Source organism: Schistocerca cancellata, chromosome 1, assembly GCF_023864275.1.
Source record: "Schistocerca cancellata isolate TAMUIC-IGC-003103 chromosome 1, iqSchCanc2.1, whole genome shotgun sequence".
Taxonomy (NCBI): Eukaryota; Metazoa; Arthropoda; class Insecta; order Orthoptera; family Acrididae; genus Schistocerca; species Schistocerca cancellata.
The window spans coordinates 532,632,867-532,655,080 of record NC_064626.1 but is presented as its reverse complement, the minus strand read 5'-3'; the positions used below and the strand labels follow the sequence as shown (position 1 = coordinate 532,655,080).

The 22,214-nt window shown below is 36.4% G+C and overlaps 1 protein-coding gene across 2 annotated transcripts in view; it reads right to left on the bottom strand.

The window, feature by feature from the left end:
- LOC126179391 (nardilysin-like) overlaps window positions 1–22,214 on the bottom strand; it is a 343,267-nt gene that overhangs the window by 40,445 nt on the left and 280,608 nt on the right. For both annotated transcript variants that reach the window (XM_049924604.1, XM_049924605.1), the window contains exons 19-20: window positions 16,992–17,084; window positions 5,246–5,273 (exon numbers count right to left, since the gene is read on the bottom strand). In XM_049924604.1, the coding sequence (XP_049780561.1) occupies window positions 5,246–5,273; window positions 16,992–17,084 (121 nt within the window). The remainder of the gene's footprint in view (window positions 1–5,245; window positions 5,274–16,991; window positions 17,085–22,214) is intronic.

The following is a 22,214-nucleotide window of genomic DNA, read 5'->3' as shown; positions in this document are numbered from 1 at the left end:
CCACAAGCAAACATAAACATGCCTGGCACTGACAGCAAGACTTGCTTGTCAAAATTACATGCAGATGAGGGATTACTTAGGCATCAACAATTTCTGATATTTACTTCTGAAGGAAAAAGAACACACACTGTGTTCTTTATCACAGCATTTCGAAATGTTTTACCTTGTACCTGGACCGAAGCCCAGAAAATTAGATTTGTTGTTGGATACACACAGGGTGATGTTCAGCTATGGGCTATGGGCATGGCGGAATGTTGCCACTAATACAAACAGTTTGAGAGATCATTTCAGGACAAGTACTGGTCTGAGGCCGTACAAGAGAGGCTCAGACGTGAAGTATCCAACCTAGCTCCATTCAATAGAAAGTACAGAAGCTTAAGGGGCTCTTTTGAAAAATATTTGAATAAAATCAGATACTGGACAAACCCGGTATCTCAAGTAGATGTGCTGAAAATTTTAAAGAGCCGTCTTCCTGCTCATATTAAGAAAAAACTCATTACCATCCCGGAACACATCACCGAATACTTTCTATCTGTACTGGACTCAATAGATTTAATACATGAAGAGAGACCAGTAAAACTGAAACCTGTTAATATGCCGATAGCAACACAGAGATTTATGGACCACCAAGTAAACAATGGATTCACAGAACAACACGGATGGCAACCTTACCCCACACAGATGTATGGTAATGGTAATGGTAACGGTAATGGTAATCGCAATGGAAATGGAGAAAGACGTAAATACAAAGGTGGATATAAAAGAAATGGGCAAAAATTAGAAAACACAATTACAATGGATGAGTAGCATTTGGCCAGGCTGTACAATATGTACAGACACGTGCTACCGGCAAAAATCAGCCGATCGCTTGGCAAACACAACACAATAACTGACAACTGAAAAACACACAGACAGTGGAGTTCAGCCACCAAAGTAACACACATATGCTGAATAACACGCAGAGACAAAGAGAATTTCAGTCGAGAGGCTCTAAGGACACTAATTGGTGTAACCAAATGCCGGGGGTCAACATATTGGAAGTTGGTCCTCGACACATGTGACATTAGTAAGATTATTGTACCAGTCTGAACATGTCCAAACAATTTAGAGGAACAGCTTATGAAATTCCATAATGCTTAATTTCTTACTATAATCTAACTCCGGTTTTCATATTGGCAAATAAAACTACATGAAGAAAGTTGGAAGTATACCACCTTTGTATGTGGGGGCAGGAGCTTCGAATTTCAAATATTACCGTTAGGATTGAACAAAGTGCAGGTGTATTTATTTCTGCACTTGACAGAGTGCTAGGGCCTGACCTTTTGAGTAAGGTAACAGTATATGTGGATGACCTTTTAGTCGCTACACCCACTTGGGTAGAACATTAAAGATTAATTGAACAAGTATTGAGCCGTTTTTCCGAATATGGAGTAACAGCAAATCTCAAGAAATCTAATTTTGAACAACAAAAGGTAAAATTTTTAGGACACATAATCTCTTCGCAAGGCATAATGCCAGATCCTAAAAAACTTGATGCTCTTAGGAACTGCCCTATTCTGCAAAACAAGAAACAATTAAGGCCTACTTAGGTCTAGTGTCATTTTTCAGGAAATGCAGCCCTAACCAACTTATGAACAGTGATGCTCTACTGAAACTTCTCCGGAAAAACAGACCTTGGGTATGGGACAAGCAATGTCAAACCGACTTTGAAAACATCAAGCGAGCCCTATTAAACGCTAATATTTAATCTCAACCAGACGTGAGGAAAGATTTTTGTTTCTGCACTGACGCATCTTCTCACGGTCTGGGTGCATGCCTTTTACAAATGGTAGAAGAAGAAGAAGGAAATCTCATTCAACTTTGAAATAGTATACATAAAAGGGAATCAAAACATAATAGCTGATGCTCTTTCTTGACTACCACAAGGCTTAGAGGAATTCAACAACCTTTTAGAGAAGGAAGGTAAAATAAGAGCTATGTTGATGGAGGACAAAACACTCCGACCATACTATGTTCACATGTGCAAACATGGAACAATTACAGCAGAAGACACATGTTGGAGTAAGGTAAGAGAAAAACTTGCACATAATGGCGATGAAAAATCAAAAAGGTTTTTCACTATTCACAAAGGTTCTTGTTCCATAGGAAACCTCCTGAACAAGAGAAATGGTGTGTGTGTTTGCCAGAGGAATGTTTCGAATGAGTTTACCTTATACACACACAATACTTGGCGCCATTATGGCACTGCAAAATGCACTGATAAAATAGCTAAATATTGTTATTTCCCTAACCTTAGGTGAAAGGTGAAGAGTACTACAGGTGGTAAGATAGTGTATTGTTTGCCAGAAAGCAAAACATTCTAACATCTCCAAACAGACAGAACTACATCCCATTGTGGCTAAGAAACCTCTTGAAAAGGTATTGTTAGATGTGGCTGGACCCTATCCCAGAGGTAAAGGGGAAGTAAAATATATAGTAGGCCTGTATGATATTTTCACTAAATACATAAAACTGTATGCTATACCGAAAGTTACAGGCAGTTCAATTATAAGACTAATTAAAGAGGAGTATTTTGCAAAATTAGGAAAACCAGAAATTATCAGATATGCCTCATATTTTATGGGATGTAAATGGAAGGAGTTTGTAGATCCCAACCAAATCAAACACATTTTAGTATCCAAATTTCATCCCGAAGCGCCCCTATAGAAAGTGTGTTTAAGGAATTCAACAGGTTTGTGAGGACCTACAGACCTCGTAAACATACCAAGTGGATTGAATATGTCATTCCTTTCTTACAAGTTGTTAACAACCTTCCCCATACATCAGCTGGATTTACACCAAATGAGCTGTTGTTCAATTGCAATCAGGTAGAAGAACGGGAAAAACCTTTACTCAAGATAAAAATACTGGAATTATCAATGGATGATAAAGTACAACAAGCAGTAATCAACACTGAAATATGGGCTAAATATAGGAAAGAATTGATGACAGAAAGTTGAACATACAAAACAGTTTTACACAGGACAAAGGTGTTACATAGAACACATCCCAAATCCAAAAAAATTCGAAAACTGAACCATAAGTGGCAATTACTACACACAGGACCATACATAATTACCAAAATCCACTACCCAGGAGCATGCAGATTGGCACATGTGAACAGTGGTAAAGACAAGGGCCTTTACCCACACAAAGACTTGAGAACGTTTATATAAAACTCTGCTAAAGCTTTTCCAAGTGGTTTTCGGGAAGTCAGTTTTCTTGGAGTACAATTACTGCATTATCTCACACCTGATTCTTTATTATGGCATAACGTCAAAAGTGCAAGAAGATGAAAACATGCACTTTAAATTCAGTACACAGTTGAAACTTGCTAACAGTGTGGGATGAAACAATTCATTTCAAATAAATTGACTTCCTCTGCAGAAAAGATTAATAAAAGTCAAATTTCTTTAGCAAACTGATGAAAATAACTTCATCAGCCTGCAAAGTGATTACTGCTTGTGTGCCAATAATGTGGAAATAAAATAAAATCAGGAAACTGAAACTAATAACATATTTTAGTCTTTGTAACTATGTGAATGTATTTTAATTCATTTCATTGCTCCCAGCCACAGAAATCCATTTTGTTTTCTTCTGACTTGAGAGCTGTAAATGAAGAGAGAACAGCAAGATCACTAAACGTAAACATATGTCATGTGGAGACTACTCTCCTCTACAACTTTGACTGCTCTGCGCATGTTCAAATCTGGCAGCTTGGGCATGCAAGAACAATTTTTCTGGGTAGCATCTGCCTGCTTGGAGCTATTGCTTATGCTCTTAACAGCCAAGCTTCAAGTAGCGAGAAGTAGGAGAATGCACTTCTCACATGTGACTGCAGCATAAGCCTGCTGGCAACTGCTCAAACGAATCTAATTTAAACAGTTGTGATGGCACTCTCATAAAAACTGGTTTGTTGTTACGAAGTATTGCATACTCTTCATCTCAAAACCTTTGGCAAATTTTGCTGTCAGCAGACTCTTGTATATGCACTGCGTTTTGTTGTTGTAAATGGTGCATTTTCTCTGCAACTTAAGTTTTATACTGGTGGTTTTTTTTTTTTTTTTTTTTTTTTTTTTTTTTTTTTTCTTCTTCCTCATTTGCGTTTTACTGTAGCAGTATTATTCTGCAGCAGTGAGCTAAAGTGAAATTCTTTGTTTGAGTATAAGTTCTTATCCATCAAAATTACAAAAATTAACTCACAAGTAGAGCAATGAAATATTCCCAGACTTCTAAAAAAAATTCCCAGGTTTTTTCTCCAGATGAAAATTTTTTTAGGTTTTTCCCAGGGTGTATATGCCCAGTACTGTTAACAAAGTTACTGATATGAAATGAGCGCCGTAGGTTGAGAATTAGCTTGGCTGTAGCTTAGTAAGCTGCTGCTGGTGCCTAATAATCTGAGTTATGTAGGTGAGTAACTCTGCTACAGGTGTGGTTGTCATTGTTCATCAATATCAGTAGGTGGCTGTGTTTCTCTGACCAGTTGAAGTGTTTTTTCTGCCTTGACATTCACTATTCCTTGATATCAGAATTTTGATTTCTTGAAGCATTCAATTCACTGTCATTGCTGATCAAGTCCTAAATTGTTCATTAATTGCATGTTAGTAATTGGTGTGTTTTAAATATGAATGTTGACAGCTAGTCGTGCTGCTGGTTTGGGAGAGAAAGAATTTAAAACATTTAATAGATCATGTTAGTTATTAAGGTCTCTGTTTTGGAACAAGGCCATCTGTGCCTTCCTTATGTCTTCCAGCTTCATCAGTTTCAGGGTTCAAGCCATCGTTGTTACTAATGATGCACAGATCGGGCTGGGGCAAGTTCTGATGTCTGGCACAGGGTTTGCTCTTTAGACATCTGGTGTTCCAAAATTGCATCCGGTCGCAGGGACTGAAAATTATTTGCTCATCCAATCTTATACTGAAAGATTTAAATAAACAAGATTGCTGCACCTCCTCAACTGATTCTTGGTCACAAAAAAACCTTCACTTCACATCCCAATGATGTCACCCTGGTACAATGATATAAAATAAGGGTTAGGGGCACACTGATCCACCACAAAGCACTGAAATGGCAACAGGCCAGAAATGCTGTAGAAATAAGATGAGATGTAAAAAATCTGTAAGTGTTCTACTTCATCAATCACAAATAGTAACAGGTATTTTCAAGAATTTTCTTACTCAGATTACCAAAGAAGCATTTAACCTACCTTTTCGGGCATCCTTACATCCCACCACCTGAAAAAAAAAGACTTACAATGAAATATAACTTAAAAGTGTATCTGAAAATATTTAACACGTATCTTTTGCATAATTATGTGTCTTCACAGCAATTTGTAATGATACACAAAATTTTTCCTCAAAATTTTGCTCATTACTGTGACTCAGTTGTTATAAGCAGGTACAGGTTTAAAAAGAAAATTGATGCCAGAATATCTGTAGCAGTATGGAAAATGTAATCCATTAGAAGAGATGTTAGGATATAGTCTCATGAGCAACTGATGACTGAGTGCAGGATGGAGAAGTCATGGAATATGAATGCATTTCATCGTGGCAAGACACTATGAATATCTTGGTACCAGAGCAATCATTGGCATGTTGCTGATGTCACAGATTATATAACAGCAGATAGACAGGGCAAAATACAACAAACTGCTCACCAATTCAGTGCAGCACAAAAGCAGCAGCATCAACAATAGTTAAATAGCCAGATAATTGAGAAGCATTTTCTCACTATTGGGGATACAGGTGCCTGCACCCCACACATCAATATAAATTAGCTTGTGTACAGGAAAACCACCCTCACAAACTCAAAGCATGAGAAGTATTCTCAAGGAGAAATGAATCAAGGGCAGTGTACGCCAAAAGCCTCATGAGGTGATGCATTGAGTTTGGAAACACCATTCAGGTAGCAGTGATGTTATTAGTAACAGATGTGCACAAGGGATGAAATGAGACCTTGAATGTCTCTGCCATCATTTCTCACATGCACATGATACAGGAACCTACGACTGTATGCATCTATTTTTTCACATACAACAACCTATACAATCTGCATGGCAATGCACCACCCCATTGATCCTAAACCATTTGAGAACATCAGGACTTTTTTTGGGATGACTCTCCCCCCCCCCCCCCCTCTGTTCTTCTGGCCACAATTTTATTGAACTTATCTGCAGATGCCATTGCGGGAGATATGTTTCACTGGTGATCAGCTCTGACCAGTATCTGAGACCTGTGAACAGTGATGAAGCAGTCATAGATCAGGATGCCTTCTCAATACTTTTGATGATTCACGAAATCTGTTTTGTGATTTCCAAAAAAGTATGCTACACACTATTAACTAGATGTGTAATTCAGTTGCTCATGAGTGTACGTGGATAAAACACTCGTCCAGCTACATCTTTTGTGTTCATGTACGTTAAGGTGGCTCTACAACTAATCATGGAGCCACATTTACAACATTATTATCTAGTACTGCTGTATGGTGCCACATTATGAATGCAGCTGAAAGAGGGTGTATCTGTGCATTTTGAAGCAATCCTAGACTGACTCAAACCAAGACTTTTTTATTGTATCTTTAGAATTTGTTCAATTCTGGCTAATATGGAATATGTCATCTTATTTTAATTTTGTAGAGGCGCAAAAGCAATTCACTTCTTGATAGTGATAATAGCAAAATAAAATACTTTTTCCAAAATGAACTATCTTTCTTGTCTTATGTTGATTTCAATTCAGAAAAATGGATCTACTTCAAGCAGTGTTTGGGCATAAAATCTCTGAGCAATAATTAAAACAGAACAAATATAGAAATTTTGCACCTTCAGAATATAATGAAAACAAGTTAACAGACAATATTATGTTTCACAGAAAATACAAGTGACTTGATCATTCAAAAGTTACTGAATACAATCAAAGCCCAGTTGCAAAGCAAGGTTCCACAGATTAAAATAACTATAAATTTCTTATAAAAAAAGATCAGTAATTTACTATCAAAAACAGTCTTGATCACAATTTATTTATTATTTACGGTAGTAAAGTAGGAACCTCCTTCAGGTGGTAAAACACTAGTAGTAGTGTTTTACCACCTGAAGGAGGTTCTTACGCTTTGGTCTGAAGATGACCACAGTAGAGGTCCAAACCGGTCACCATAAATAATAAGTAAATTGTGATCAAGACTGTTTTTGATCGTAAATATTTGTAACACATTGATCACTGTTCACTCCCACAATGTATTCAAAAGTAATCAGTCATTTGTTTCTAAGAATTGACTGTGAAAGTTTATTGAATAAAAAATTCCTTGCATAACAGAACAGTGAGTTCTCTGCTTCATTGTAAATGCATGTGACTCGTGCTGAGATTTAAGCTATTGTCTTAGCAAATTAATTAATCACTTGTAAGCAACCAATCTGATTTAACAAGTGATATATAGGACAATTTGATGAATATTAATAAATCATAGAAAACTACACTCAGTAACAATCATTACATATGACAAATAAGGAAGTGTTATTGCACAAAAAAGGAGCAAAATGTGAAAATCAGTGCACATATACACTACAATCAAAGTAAAAGGACAGCAAGTCTGTTGATACTGCCACTGTAGAATGTCTGACTTTGCTGACAGAAACAGCACCTCAGCTTTACTGACACTGCTTCATCATTATCGAAGTGAAGTCCTCAAACATGTTCTTTAAGTTTAGGAAACAGATGAAAACCACGTGGGGCCAATTCAGGACTGTATGGAGGATGACCGATGACAGTGAACATATGATATCGGCTTGTACCACCAGATGTTGCAATTCTTGTGAGGGGTCTGGCATCACCATTCTAAAGGAGAGGGTGCTCCATGTGTGAACAAACTTTTTGAATTTGAAACTCAATTACAGCACACTGTTTCTCACACATTGGCATAGTTATGTTACACACCATCATGTTACATGTAACAATTCGGAGCCCTCTAACAGAAGAGGCCTGCAAATATGTAGACATGAAGAATAAAGATGTAGAATGTTAGTGACATTTGTTTGATTTAAAAAGTTTTAAGAGTTATCACACAAATAATTTAGAGGCATTACTCTTCAGCATGCCCTCATAATAATGAAACATTTTATTTTCAACTAAACAGACTCATAATGTAATTCTAATCTAGCTACTCTGAGCTTAGCCAGGCTTGCCCCAAGTTCCTCCGAGTGAAAGTCCCTAATATTTCCCTAGTTTCCAGACAAGTTTTAGCATTTTTCTCTGACAAATTCTGAGATCTCAAGAATAATTAAAGACGTAAGTTTGTAGTGCTCTGAGAATTTCTGCATAAATTCTAGAACCACTGGGTCTTCCTCTGTCTTGAACACACAATATTTTAAATAGAAGTGTGAGAGAGACGAATCCGACCTACTGCGCCCTGCATGTTTGTGTCTGCAGATCTAAAAACAGTCACAAGCAAATTGTGGATGCGGCAGCTGAACGGCAGCCGACAAGTATTTGCTGTATGATCCATAGAGTATGTGTTGAGAAGAACAAGGAGTGTTTATGTATTATTCTGTGCCTTTTAGTGACTGTGATGATTGTTAAGGAAAAATGAAAAAATGAAATTTGACTCTTAAGTAATTCATGTGTTGGACTTGCTAGAAGCAAGACATGTTCATAAATTATGTGGTTGTTAAACCAACGCTATTATAAATGTATTTCGTTGAGTCTAATGCGAGACGAATCAGTTGACTTTCGAATATTTATGGGAGAAATGGTGAATTTGTTCTTTGGTGAAATTGAAATATATCAAGACTAAACTAAAAGTATTCTGCGAGTATCCACTTATTTAATGAGGAGAGGGGGAGGGAGAGGGGGAGAGAGAGGGAGAGAGGGAGAGAGGGGGAGGGGGAGAGAGAGAGAGAGAGAGAGAGAGAGAGAGAGAGAGAGAGAGAGAGACTGACAAATCAAATTCCCTTAACCAGCTTTATTCTTCGGAGAAGTTTTTGGAGATCGACGTGGCCGACTTATACTAAGAAGAGATACGACGAGAATAATTCAACTAAGAAGATCCAGTGGGGGGAGTATACAACTCTCACACACATCGCGGCGACGCCGACGCAGAAACAATATCTGACGCTACGGGCACCAGTTGTGGTTCACCGATGTTGACCTGCTTCCACAGCTGCCTATCGAAGCTGACTTCAACACCAATGTCTGATGCCGCTGGCTTTCTGCTCAACGGTGCTGACTTGCCATCACATCCGCTTAACTGCGTTGCGAGAATTCTACACCGGGTGAGTGCAAAACAGAACTTTAGTTCCTTAGCGAGAAGCGATACAAAGAGTACAGTGACTTTTATTGGGGTATTTATTATACTTAGAGTTAATTTGTTAAATGATTACTAGATCTAAAACTAATAGGAATATGAATAATACACAGAGAATTGGGGAAACTTCAGAAGCAGCCATGGCTATTAAAGTGAGTAAGGAAGTGCCAGACTGGTCTGAATTCATAAATTTAATCAAAGCCCAAAGTGCAGATTCAGTGGCTTTAAGAAAGGAACTAAATGCAGCTTTAAATTCTCAAAGCCTTAAGACAGATTCAGTAAATACTCAATTAAATAATAAATTGGATGTTCAGAATGAAACTTTAGAATTATTAAGTGCTAAGGTAGATTCACAAAGTAAAGACTTTAGTAATTTATGTGAAGGTATGAGAAATTTGAAGACTGAATTCAATGCTTTAACTGCTAAAGTAGAATATCTCAAGACAGATTTGAAAGGTGAACTAACTAGTTCTTTAAGCAGTCACATAAATCAACTGTTCACAGACTTTAATCAGAGACAGAATGATCAACTTCAGGATGTGACAAAGAAGTTAGAATCTGATACTGAAGATAAATGTAACACTGTAGAATCTGAAAGAAACTGTTGAAAAGCAGGATAAGTTAATACCAATAGTCCAATTGAAAATTGCAGGCATTAACACTCAAGTAGATAACATAGAAACTTTAAGGAGAAACTAGCAACCTCAGACATAATAAATATAAGTAGTCTGGAGGAACAGGTAGAGGAGATTATAGAATGAAAAGTTGCCGCGAGAGTAACATCCGACAACATATCTCCCATTTTTTCTTTGGAACTTAGTAATACCAAGAGAGGTATGGACGAACTACGGAAAGAATTCAAACTTATCCAAGATAAAGTACATAATAGGGTGACTTCTCCTAATGTGGTATTAACTAATGAGGTAATGACGGATTTACAATGGGGGGCCAATTCAGAGTTACCTAGGCAATTCCCTAAGTTTAAGCAGGATGGGAAAGTACATCCTACTCACTTTCTGAAAAGATTTAACCAAGCTTTGCCGAAGAACTGGGAAGATTTGAAGACAATTGAATTTGCTGTTGGGTACCTTTTAGGGGAAGCCTGAGAGTGTGGCACTGTAAATATCGAGAACTTTTCTTCTTGGTGAGACTTCCAGGAGAAATTTAAGGAAAAATATTGGTCCGCTAGTGCATAGGAAAAACTTATATTAGATTTGTGGGACCCGAAGTATTACAATAATGTGTGAGGAACAATGAGGAAGTATTTCGTCTGGCATTTAACACGGGTGAAGTACTTAGATACTCCAATGAAAGAAGAGGGTTTAGAGAGAATTTTAATAAGATGATTACCCATTTACACGAGGAAAGATAGTGAGTGGAAAACAGTAGAAGAATTGTTGTCCTTTGTGGACACACTTAATGCCTTAAATAAAGACTGCAACGAGAGCACACACCAAAGTGAAAATCATAATTACAAAAGGAATAGTAATAATAATTTTAAAAGACATGAGATCAACTTAGCTAGAGTACACCAGTGCAACAGAAATAATGGCAACGATAATTATCAGAAGAAGCATCCACCTTTGAACTTAGGTGCAGTAACTTCGCAGGAATTTGTGCCAAGTAATAATAGAGCACAACGTAGTAACATAGTACCTCAATTTGGTAACCAACCAGTGATTACTAATAATGAGGAAAATGCAGTACAACCTGGATCCATGGCCAGGGCCCAGGTCATAGAGATACACTAGGAGGCCTCGTTCATAATAAGTATGTTCATTTCACACACAAAATACGTACAAAAGGATGGTTGTTACTGGAAGAACCAAGCAAGACTACCAATAATCCATACCCAGTAATTGCAGGAACCATGGAGACTTCTGAAGTTACCATATTTATAGACTCAGGGAGAGGGGTGTCACTCATTTCTAGCGCGTTCTTTAACAAGTTATAGACTAAACCTAACTTACCACTGTTACCAGTAACTGGAGTTTATTTTACATAGTTGGTATAACCAGAATGAAAAGTAATGTTGTGAAACACTAAACCAAAGTGAACAACCACATCGAAAATATCAGATTTCGTCAAACACTTTTAATAGTAGAAAATATTAATAGGGATGTTTTATTTGGCCTAGACTGGCTATTAGAATTTAATGTTATATTGAATTTTGAGGAAACTCTTTGCTTTGGTAAAGATGAAATAGATATTGGATACCGTTTGTAACCAATAATTACACTGCAAGACAAACAACCGAATGTCAAATGTTACGATTAACCACTACAGCACGATTGTCACCAGAGATCGATAATGTGAATTATGTATCACATCGAGCTGACATACAAAACAAAGTAAACAAATCTCTAATATTAACCAGTGAACAAAACTTAGATTTATATAAAATTCTAATGGAATATGAAGTAAGTAGTACTTTCCGATCGTCCCGGTAATATCAGCATTACATATGTAAGTTTAAAAACAAAAATGACATTCCATTTTTCTGTACACCATACCCAATACCAGTGAGTTTGAAAGAAGCAGTTAAGGATGAAATAGACAAAATGATTGACAGCAATATAATAGAACACAGTTCTAGCATCATGAATAACCCTTCAGTAGTGGTTAAAAAAGTTACAAGAGGTGTGCGATTAGTGCTAGACGCATGTACATTGAATAAGCATAAAGAGACAGAATGAGACAGACCAGTTAACATTGATGAATTGTTATCCAAATTTGAGAAAGCAAGCTTTTTAGTATGATGGACCTGATGACGGAATATTGGCAAATTAGGCCACATCCTGAATCAAGGAAGTATACAGCGTTTCTGTATGATGGTAAATCATATCATTTCAATGAATTACCGTTCGGACTAAATATCTCACTATCCGTATCTATTCGTACTTCGGATGAGGGATAAGGAAGAGATTTATTAAAGGATTTAATACTATATGTAGATGATATCCTCATAATCTCAGCTATCTGGGAAGAACATTGTCTAACCTTGATTAAGACCCTGAAAAAATTTAAATAAAAAAGTATTACAGCGAATTTGTCTAAATCACACCTTGCGTGACAAGAGTTTAAGTTTTTAGAGCATATTGTAGGGGTGCAGGGGATTAGACCAGATCCTGAACACATAAAAGCTAAGGAATGTCCACCCTCTAGAAACATAAGACAATTTAAGGGATTTATAGGAATGGCTGGATACTATAGATGGTATATACGTAGTCAAAAACTGAATGACCCAAGAATTTTATGTTTGCTAAGAAAGAGAATACTGTGGGTTTGGGATAAAGACGCAAATGATGCATTCGAAAACGTAAAAAGATCACTGGTAGAATCACCCATATTCCATCATCTGAATATGGGCAAGCCATTTAAAATTTCAACCGATGCATCCGATTATGGTATCACAGCAGAGCTTTTTCAAGGAGAGTGGGGTCTAGATAATGTAAATCATAGATCCATAGCTTTTGCTAGCCGTAGTCTTAATAAACATGAATTAAACTATACAGCTACCGAAAAGGAACTGTTAGCAATTTATGGAGTATCCAGAAATTTCAAACACTAGTATGTGGGTCAGAACTCCATGTCTATACAGATCATCAAGCTCTATCTTTTTTGATGAATAGTCGGTTATTACATAGTAGATTAATGCACTGGATGCTTTTCCTCCGGGAATATGATGTTAGAATACAATACATAAAAGTTTCTGAGAATATTGTACAGGATGGTTTGTCTAGATTACCCATACGAATGGAAGAATTAAAATGTACGGAAGGACCTGGCATAATTTTTGCAATTAATTTTATGACAGTAGAATAGCCGTACACCGGGGTATAAGAGATAGCTCAGATAATAAAAGAAAACATCCATCATGATCCCTATTTTACAGAAATGTTTGTTATGCATGTCAGAAATTCCTTACCTCCTAATCAAGCACGGAAGTGGAAAATTATAGGGCATGATTTGTTTTGGAGAGACAGTATAACATCGCAACGTTGGTGCATACGTATTCCGAAGTTCATGGAAGATAAAATTGTGTGATATGTTCATATGGGGCATGGACACTTCGGAATAAAAAAGTATATAGCTCTTATAAATAAGTTCTATTGTTTTAAGAAGCTAGGACATAAAGTAGCATCTTTAATAAGGACCTGTGAAATCTGTCAGAAGGTGAAAGAGAGTAACACTCATGTTAAATACAAAATATATCCAATTATTTCTAAGTCGTTACACGATCTAACAGCAGCAGATTTATTTAGACCAGTCCTGAAAAGAAAGGGAGGAGTGTCATACATTTTGGTTATCATAGAGTGCTGATCAAAATATGTAAAGTTACATCCTATCAAAAGAGCAAATACACAGATGGTTATACACTGTTTAAAACAGTACTTTCTGGAGGTAGGAAAACCAAAACGATCTCTCACAGATAATGGACCACAATTTGTCAGTAATGAATTTAAAGAATTTCTAGTTTGGGAAGATATTCGTCAAGTATTAATATCCAACTATAACCCATCCTCAAATCCGTGTGATAGAGTTAAGATAGAAATTGGGAAATTATGCTGCACCTACTGCCATGAAAAACTTACTTTATGGACAACGAAAATTAAAGACGTTGAACTTATTTTAAATGAATTACCACATTTATCAACTGGAGTAACACCTTTAGAAGCAATAGGCAAACCTCTTATTAAATGTTTTAATTGGCCTGAACAACCTACTGTCGATTACGAACTTAATCAGGAAATAGTTTCAAAAAATTTAGTTGAAAAGGCACAACAAAGAGTGAGTTGGCATAATGAAAAAGCTGTAGAACTGCAGTACAAGGTCAATAACCTAGTCCTTGTAAACCAGCATCTTCAGAGCTCTGCCCTACAAAAAGAGACACACAAATTCTTCCAAAAATAGGAAGAACCTTACCGAATACAAACAATAATCCATCCCATGACATTATTTTTAGTGGATCCTATAACTGGATCAGAAAAAGGAAAGTACAATGTAAAGGACATAATGTTGTATATCCCCCAGAGATATACCGGGCAGAGTGATGACCGTTGGATCCCGAGTTGTTTTCGGTGTTTCTTCCAAAATAGTTTCCTGCACCAAATTCCCTTCAAATCTTAAACTATTCTTGAATTCTTAAACTATCCTATAATTTTAGCACTGAGAAAACTAGATATGACAACAAAATAAAAAACAATTTAAGAGAATCACGGATATACAGTGATCTCTAGACAAAATGAACAGAATATAATATTATATTTGTGGAAAAAGGTAATATCATGTAACTAATTGAACAACCGTTAGACTGTAGTGTATGGATTTTCTATTTTTTATAGAATATTTTATACCTTTTAAGAGATGTGATGTATATGGGGATGTTTGTATTGATTTTGAAAGGGGGTGGGTAGAGTAAATAAGAACATGATTTACACCAACAGATAAATCATGGCTAATACAGAACACACATCACACCTTTCAAACAACCCTCACCAACAAGTGTGGCTGATTCTTCACCATTTGCTGTTTCCACAGGGTTGCTAAGATTTTCTTCAGGGACCTCAAGAGTGAAGGTGGGAATGTCCGTTCTGTAGGAGACAATTTAACACCATATCTCCTCCAGCTTCTCACTCAAGTACCAGCTAGGTAGGGATCCTGGGGAAGGGGGAGTGGGGAAGGGTTTCCTGTCTTTGAGGCTGTCTCCTTTCTCTTCTTCGATCTTAGCAACCATTTCTATTTTTTCCTTTCTTACTTCTTTTTTGAGGACCTATGGGTATGTAGTGCTTCAAGAATTTCTCCATAAATTATAGAACCACCTGGTCTTCTTCCTTTTCGAACACAGGATATTTTAAATAGAAGTGTGAGAGAGAGATGAATCCGACCTACTGCACACTGCATGTTTGTGTGTGCAGGTCTAAAAACAGTCATGAGCAAATTGTGGATACGGCGGCCGACAAGTACCTGCTGTACAATCCATAGAGTTCCAGTGTATGTGTAGAGAAGAACAAGGAGTGTTTAATTATTATCCTGTGCTTTTAGTGACTGTGATGATTGTTAAGGACAAAGAAGAAATGAAATTAGACTTTTAAGTAATTCATGTGTTGGACTTGCTAGAAGCAAGACATGTTCATAAATTATGTGGTTGTTAACCCCATGTTATTGTAAATGTATTTAATTGAGTCTAATGCGAGAATTGGTTGACTTGCAAACTTTCGAATATTTATGGGAGAAATGGTGAATTTGTTCTTTGCGGAAGTTGAAATATACCAAGACTAAACTGAACGTATTCTGCGAGTATCCACTTGTTTCATGCATAGAGAAGTAGTTTTTGGAGATCGACATGGCCGACTATCCCGAGAAGATCGGCTGCGCATCCCAAGTAAGTCAACTGATGTGAGCAAAAATCTTAAGCACTAACATAAACATATTTTGTAATGAACAGTTTCTATATGGAGAAAGCAAGCCAAATTGTATATGTGTTTCAATAAGACCACTGTTGTTATTTTATTTCAATAAAATGAAACACATATGTTCTCTACTGTTGGTTATTGCCCACTGTGTTATGTCTATTTTTCTTTCGAGAAATAGATGAGTACATAGTGTACAAACTACCAGTAACTGCTACAATATTCTTCTTCTTATTGTTCATACTTTCTAATATATAAACTACTTTCAAAGTGCCAAAGTGTACTAGAATAAATAAAATGTCTATAAAACGCTGTACTGCACAATGTACTTGTGAGACAGTCGCAATTCCTGAAATCCATCACCTGCCGAGGAGCACCACAGTCTTGGATCCATGGATAATCCATGAAACTCTGCCACATTATGCCACACAGAAACTGACCTTGCCTGCAGGCAGATGGATGAGACAAGATCCAACAGTTAGGGCCTGCACATTAATGGGAAATGACGGGCTTCAGATAGAGATACCCGCAGAAATGGCCTGTGGTTTTGGCCCGTCGTGGAAGTTCACTCTTGTGGCCAGCTATTCATGTGGCACAGTTGCCATGCTGATAAAAAGAGACTGTAGTGATCAATCCATAACAGATAACTTGTGCAAATACTCTGAGAATCAATAAAAATGAAAATAGGTAGCACCTCACCATACAGATGTTTGCTGAACCACAGATAGGCATGTAGCAAAAACAATCACCCTCTCACAACTAAATTTTCAGGCATAGCCTTTGTCAGAAAATAAGAGCGCACATACATATTCACACAATCACTCAGACACAAGTCATGCTCACATAACCATCGGACCTCGTATCATTCGAGTTTCATCTGTTTGGTCCCATGAAGAAATTCCTGGTCGACCAATGCTTTAAAACAGATGCAGGAGTGAGATGGCTATACTCCAACCAAACAGACTTCAACAAATAGATTACATTGAAAATGGTGCTACAATGGGAGAAACGTGAGGAGAACGTTGTTGACTATGTAGAAAAATAGGTAAAATACATAAGTTTGTTTGTGATTCGTTTTGTTTTGTTACCTATTAAACCTTTTTGCTAATGAAATTATTATGCATTACTTTCTGATCTTCCTTCTTACATTTTACCCTTCAGATATTATAATTGTAACTCGAGTTAAATAAAAGGATAGGCAAGATAATGCCAAATGAAGTGGAAATCATTGATTTTTAGTCTCTTTACCTGAATAGAAAGTCTTCTGCTGCTACCAGACACTACAGTCCTCTCAAACCAGTGTATAACGTCTGGAAACTGGATTTGCTGAAGATATTCAATCTGCAAACAAAAAAATGCATTAAGTATGCTTGAAATCTGTTCACATAAACAGCAAATAATACTTATACTTAAAACATGTTACAGAAAGGAAATTCCAATTACTAATTCTAAGACCAACATTAATTATTTGGACTTGTAGATTAAAGCACAGAAAATGACAACTTAAGTATAATTTTTCTTTGTTAGTACACTGAGGTTTAAGGCACCTTGATGACATGGACCACTACAACTACAAAAACACTAATGTGAAACAGTGGTGAACAATACTGCGAGAATCACAATGGAACAAATCTTCTTACTCTAATAATTGTCTATGGGTGAGAAGACAATGGCTTGCAAAGCACTATATCATGGTTACTCCTCAACAACTGAGGAGATACATTTCATGCAGACAGGAATTATTTTTACTGTTCACCCTACTTCTAAAGTAACATATTACTAACAGACTATCACATTTTTGTATGACAAAGAGAAAAGTATGTTTGAAGCAACACAGGCATTGGATGCCTGTGTTGCTTCAAACATTCTTCCATTGCAGACAATCCCACTAGCAAGTTAATCCCCCCATCCCGACCCCTCCAGTTTTTAATAAATTCAACAGTATACTACCTTCTTCCAGCTTCCTGAAGGTAGTGGGGCATTTGCTAATCTGACAGACAAATTTACATATCTGAATATACTGCACTTGGAGCATCACTGTAAGAGAGGTTTTTTTGTATCTCGATAGTGTTTTCCAAATTACATGATGGGTGGATTTTATTAATACAATGTTTTAAATTTTCTTGAAAACTAAGAAACACAGCTAAGTATCATTTACAGTCCCAGAAAAAAACTTTAACTTTATGTAAAATCATAATGACTGTAAAGTACAATTTATTACTTTTTGGAAGCATGCAGAAATTTATAGATCTTCAATAATTCCTTAGGTCTTTTCTTTCGTAAATTATTTCTTAATTTTGAGCAAGATGGCCATGAGTGTGGAATTCGGAAATTTTAACATGAGAAATAGTTATAGTTATGTAGTTAAAAAGAAAACCTGTGAAAATTGTAAAGCTGAAATTACAACCCTAAACAAACGATTTTCAAGCCTACAGTTCATAGTCAATAATTTAAAAAGGGAAATAGCTGCAATGAAGAAAGAAATTGGCAAAGTACAAATGGTGGAAAATTCGTGTGAAGTGAAACATGATACACGTGAGAAATCATCCGAGTGGATAGCAGTGTCACAAAAATTTTGGTCTCAAATCACGAAAGCTGTTAAAAGTGTTACTTTCTTAGATAAAAACAAATATGATGTCTTCTGTCATAACGAGTGTACAACTGATCGTGACATTGTAAAAACCTGTAATTCGGACACCAACAGTACACTTGGAAACAGTGGTAAGGGCAAACACGTATCATTAAGGAAAGAGTGTGGTATTCTCTTGCTTGCCGACAGCCACGGCAGAAATCTATCACGCATGCTCCGAGAGATAAATCGAGAAACGGCAGTGACTAGCATAGTGAAACCTGGAGCGGGAACACAAAATGTCATAGACACTGATCTTCAGATGAACACAATACAGGATAATGATTTTAAAGTATGTATAGCGGGTTTGAATGACATAGCTAAAAATGAAGCCAATGCCTGCATTAAAATGCTACAGAACTTTCTAGACGTGAATAAATCTAGGAACACAATAGTAGCCACTGTGCCTCATAGACACGACCTAATTTACAGATCATGTGTTAATAAAGAAATTAGGAAAACTAACACAAGATTAAAAACCTCTCTAAGAATACTTCCCCACTCAACAAAACTGTACAGTGATGGTGTCAAGTGCATGGGAATAAAATTATATAACCATCTTCCAACTTTTATACAAGACATCCAAGAAATAAATAAATTCAAACAGACAGTGAAATCTCTTTTAATAAAAGACTGCTTTTATACCATCCAGGAATATTTGGAATCAAAATTGTCTTAGTGCATGATAATGTATCAAAGCTGAATGTTATTAAGTCAGTTTTGTCACATCATGTAACAACTCTCTGTAAAGCTGTAACTTTAAGTAACATAATTTGTAGGTCATGCAAAATAATCATTCTGTGTTCTTGTTTACTGTTTTAGACTCCTGTAAACTGTATATTTGTATTGACTTATCCCGTATCAGTTGTACAAGCCACTGTACTGATTTGATCTGCGGGACAAATAAATAATAAATAAATAAATAAATAAAAGCCTGTAGGTAGAGCAGATATCCTCAATGGATGCAGTGCTAGCAGGGCAAGAAAAGAGGCACTACTAAAGTAGTTGTATGAATGAGGTAATGTTTTGAAAATATAAATCATACGAATTTACTCCTGTTTCCAGTGCAGTCACAGGTAATTTTTAGTAACATCTAGTTTGGCTGTAATTTGTTATAATGGACCATTATTTAAAATATTTAATTTCTTCATTTATAACAATTTAGTTCTCCACCATACGCTGTATAATAATAATAATCTGACCACAGTTGTACCTGCAGCATAGGACATGAATGTTGAGGGGAGAACAGGGTGTATACGCGACCAAGAAAAAAAATTCCCGGATTTCCCGGTTAAAAATACGCTTTCTCCCGGGTGAAAACACACTTTTTCCGTCTTAGTGACAGTATATTTTCTCTCGGAACTGGAAAACTTATCAGTCCTTTGAATGGTTATGGTTTTATACATGGGCGTAGAATTTCCTGGTACTTTAGAAAACGAAACTCAGGGAAAAAGACACATTTTGGAAATATCTTGGATGTGCAGCAACAAGTACGCTGCGTACTTTCGTATTACGAAAGTATACACTAGAATTTCACCAAACACTGCATGTAACTTTCCGAATCATTGAAATCGAGGTTGAGGTGCGTTTTTGTAAGCCAGTCATGGCTCATGTCATGTGATCTCACCAGCTGATGACAGCGGATATCCAGAGCATAGGACACGTGATGTAGTCAGCCAACAGCAACATCACTGTTAAGTAGCCCGAACACACAAACGGGGAAAGTTAATAGTTTAAATTAATATACGTATGTTGCTACAAGAAAAGAAAAGCTTTCACATATAATATTGGTCTCTAAGGTTAATAAGCTGCAAGAGAAGCTAAGCTTTCGCATATAATGTTGAAAATTTTTTGCGTGCGTTACAATTTATGATATATCACACAAATGTGCCAGTAAAATTTTTAATAATGAAATAAATGTCTGATCTTCAGGGTTCGAAATTCTTCTAAATGGCTCTTCATCAGAGAGTTGATTTTTAAATGAGAGTCAAACCCTCTGTGATTTAAGAAATACATGGTACATTCTCGCACATAGTTAAACTTACGAAAAAGGATATTTACTTTGAAAGAAAAACTTTTCAAACTACCATTCGCAATATTTTCCTGCGACCTGTTAGAAAACTTGTGTGCGGCTCCAGTGTCGTAGTTGCTTGTCACTCTGTAGGCTCAGTGTTACAAATTGGTTCGTTTCAGCAGTTGCCAGACATTGCAGATAACAGGCTTGCGCAGCTACCATGCCATAGGAAGCCCGTATGTACGTACGTGTAAAACATAGATAGATCATACAATGTGTCATAAAAGAAACAAGGCGTCACAGGATACTCCACGAGCATCAGAATTTCGTGAACCATACTAAAATGTTACATTTGAAGTGCACATTCATATTCCAGATTCCCAATGAAGTAGACCTCGACCTGATACTAAGATTTTCAGTGTGGTTTTCGGGATGTAAATTTTCTTGGAGCACCAGTACTGTTTTATATCACATTTGGTTCTTTATTATGGTGTAATGCCGTATGTTCTAGAAGATGAAAACATGCACTTGAAATGCAGCGAACAGTTGAAACTAGCCAGTACTGTGGAATTAAACATTTCATTTCAAATACATTGCCTGCCTCTGTGGAAACGGTTAATTATGTGAATGTATTTTAATTCACTTGATAGCTCCTGGCCACAGATATCTGTTTTGTTTTCATTTGACAAGAGAAGGGGAAACAGCAAAATCACTAAACGTAAACATGGATCACGTGGTGACTACCCACTATAGCTCAGACTGCTCTCCGCATCTGCCCCAAATCTACGATATTTGCTAATCATGTCAATACTATAAAAAATAAAATTTTCAAAAATATTTTCATCCTGTAGCGCTAATCTTTGCGAAAAGTCTGAAACATAAAACATACGTGTTCGAGGAAATGTTAGACATGCTATTTGTTCTCAGGTGTGCCAAAGTGCAGTGCCACGCCTCTTCATACAGCATTCCTCTATCGCATGTCACTGTATTTTGCTCTGTGGAACTGAAACGTGTATATTTTGTAATGAATGCCATCAAACTAAATTCAGGACAATGGAAATTGAAATGTCCTGTCGTGCCTCTCCTGCTCCCAGTTGGCCGGTTTGACAGCCTACCCCTCTTTAAAAAAGAATCTCACACTTATTAGTGGATGGGATTACTTGTAATTGGGAGAACATGAACTCTTCAGAAAATTTGCCCTCTTTATTACCTATTAGCTAGTAACTTGCTGTTTTGTGTGACATAAAATTAAATATATTTATTTTATTTATTTATTTATTTATCTATCTTTAAGCATTTACATGCAATTGATGTCATCATGAGTAATGTACAATTTACATATTAAGAAATATAACTATTGTGAGGTATCACACAAAGCTAAAGTATACATTTTAAAAGAACATACATAATAAAGGAATACATTTGATACATAAAGATATCCCACATAACTGAAGTGTGCATTTTAAAGAATGTGCATAATAAAAGAATTTCATACATAAGGATTTCTCCACATGTTTAACAGTTAAATGTGGAACTACAGAGACAAAAAAAGCTTAGGAAGAGGTACAAACAGAGTTGCAAGTTGTTTCGTAAGTCAGATCTATTTTTGAAGAGTTTTCAAATTCTTTAACACTGTAAAAAGCTTTATCTTTCAACCATTTTTTAGCCTTACTTTTAAATATATTAAGAGAGACACAATGTGCCTGCACAGGTAATGTGTTGAAAAGCCTCATTCCCACGTATTCATAACTGTCTTGTGTTTTCTTGAGTCGAGTTGTTGGTATGTCTATCTTAAATGTTTGACGAGTGTTATGATTATGAACGGACT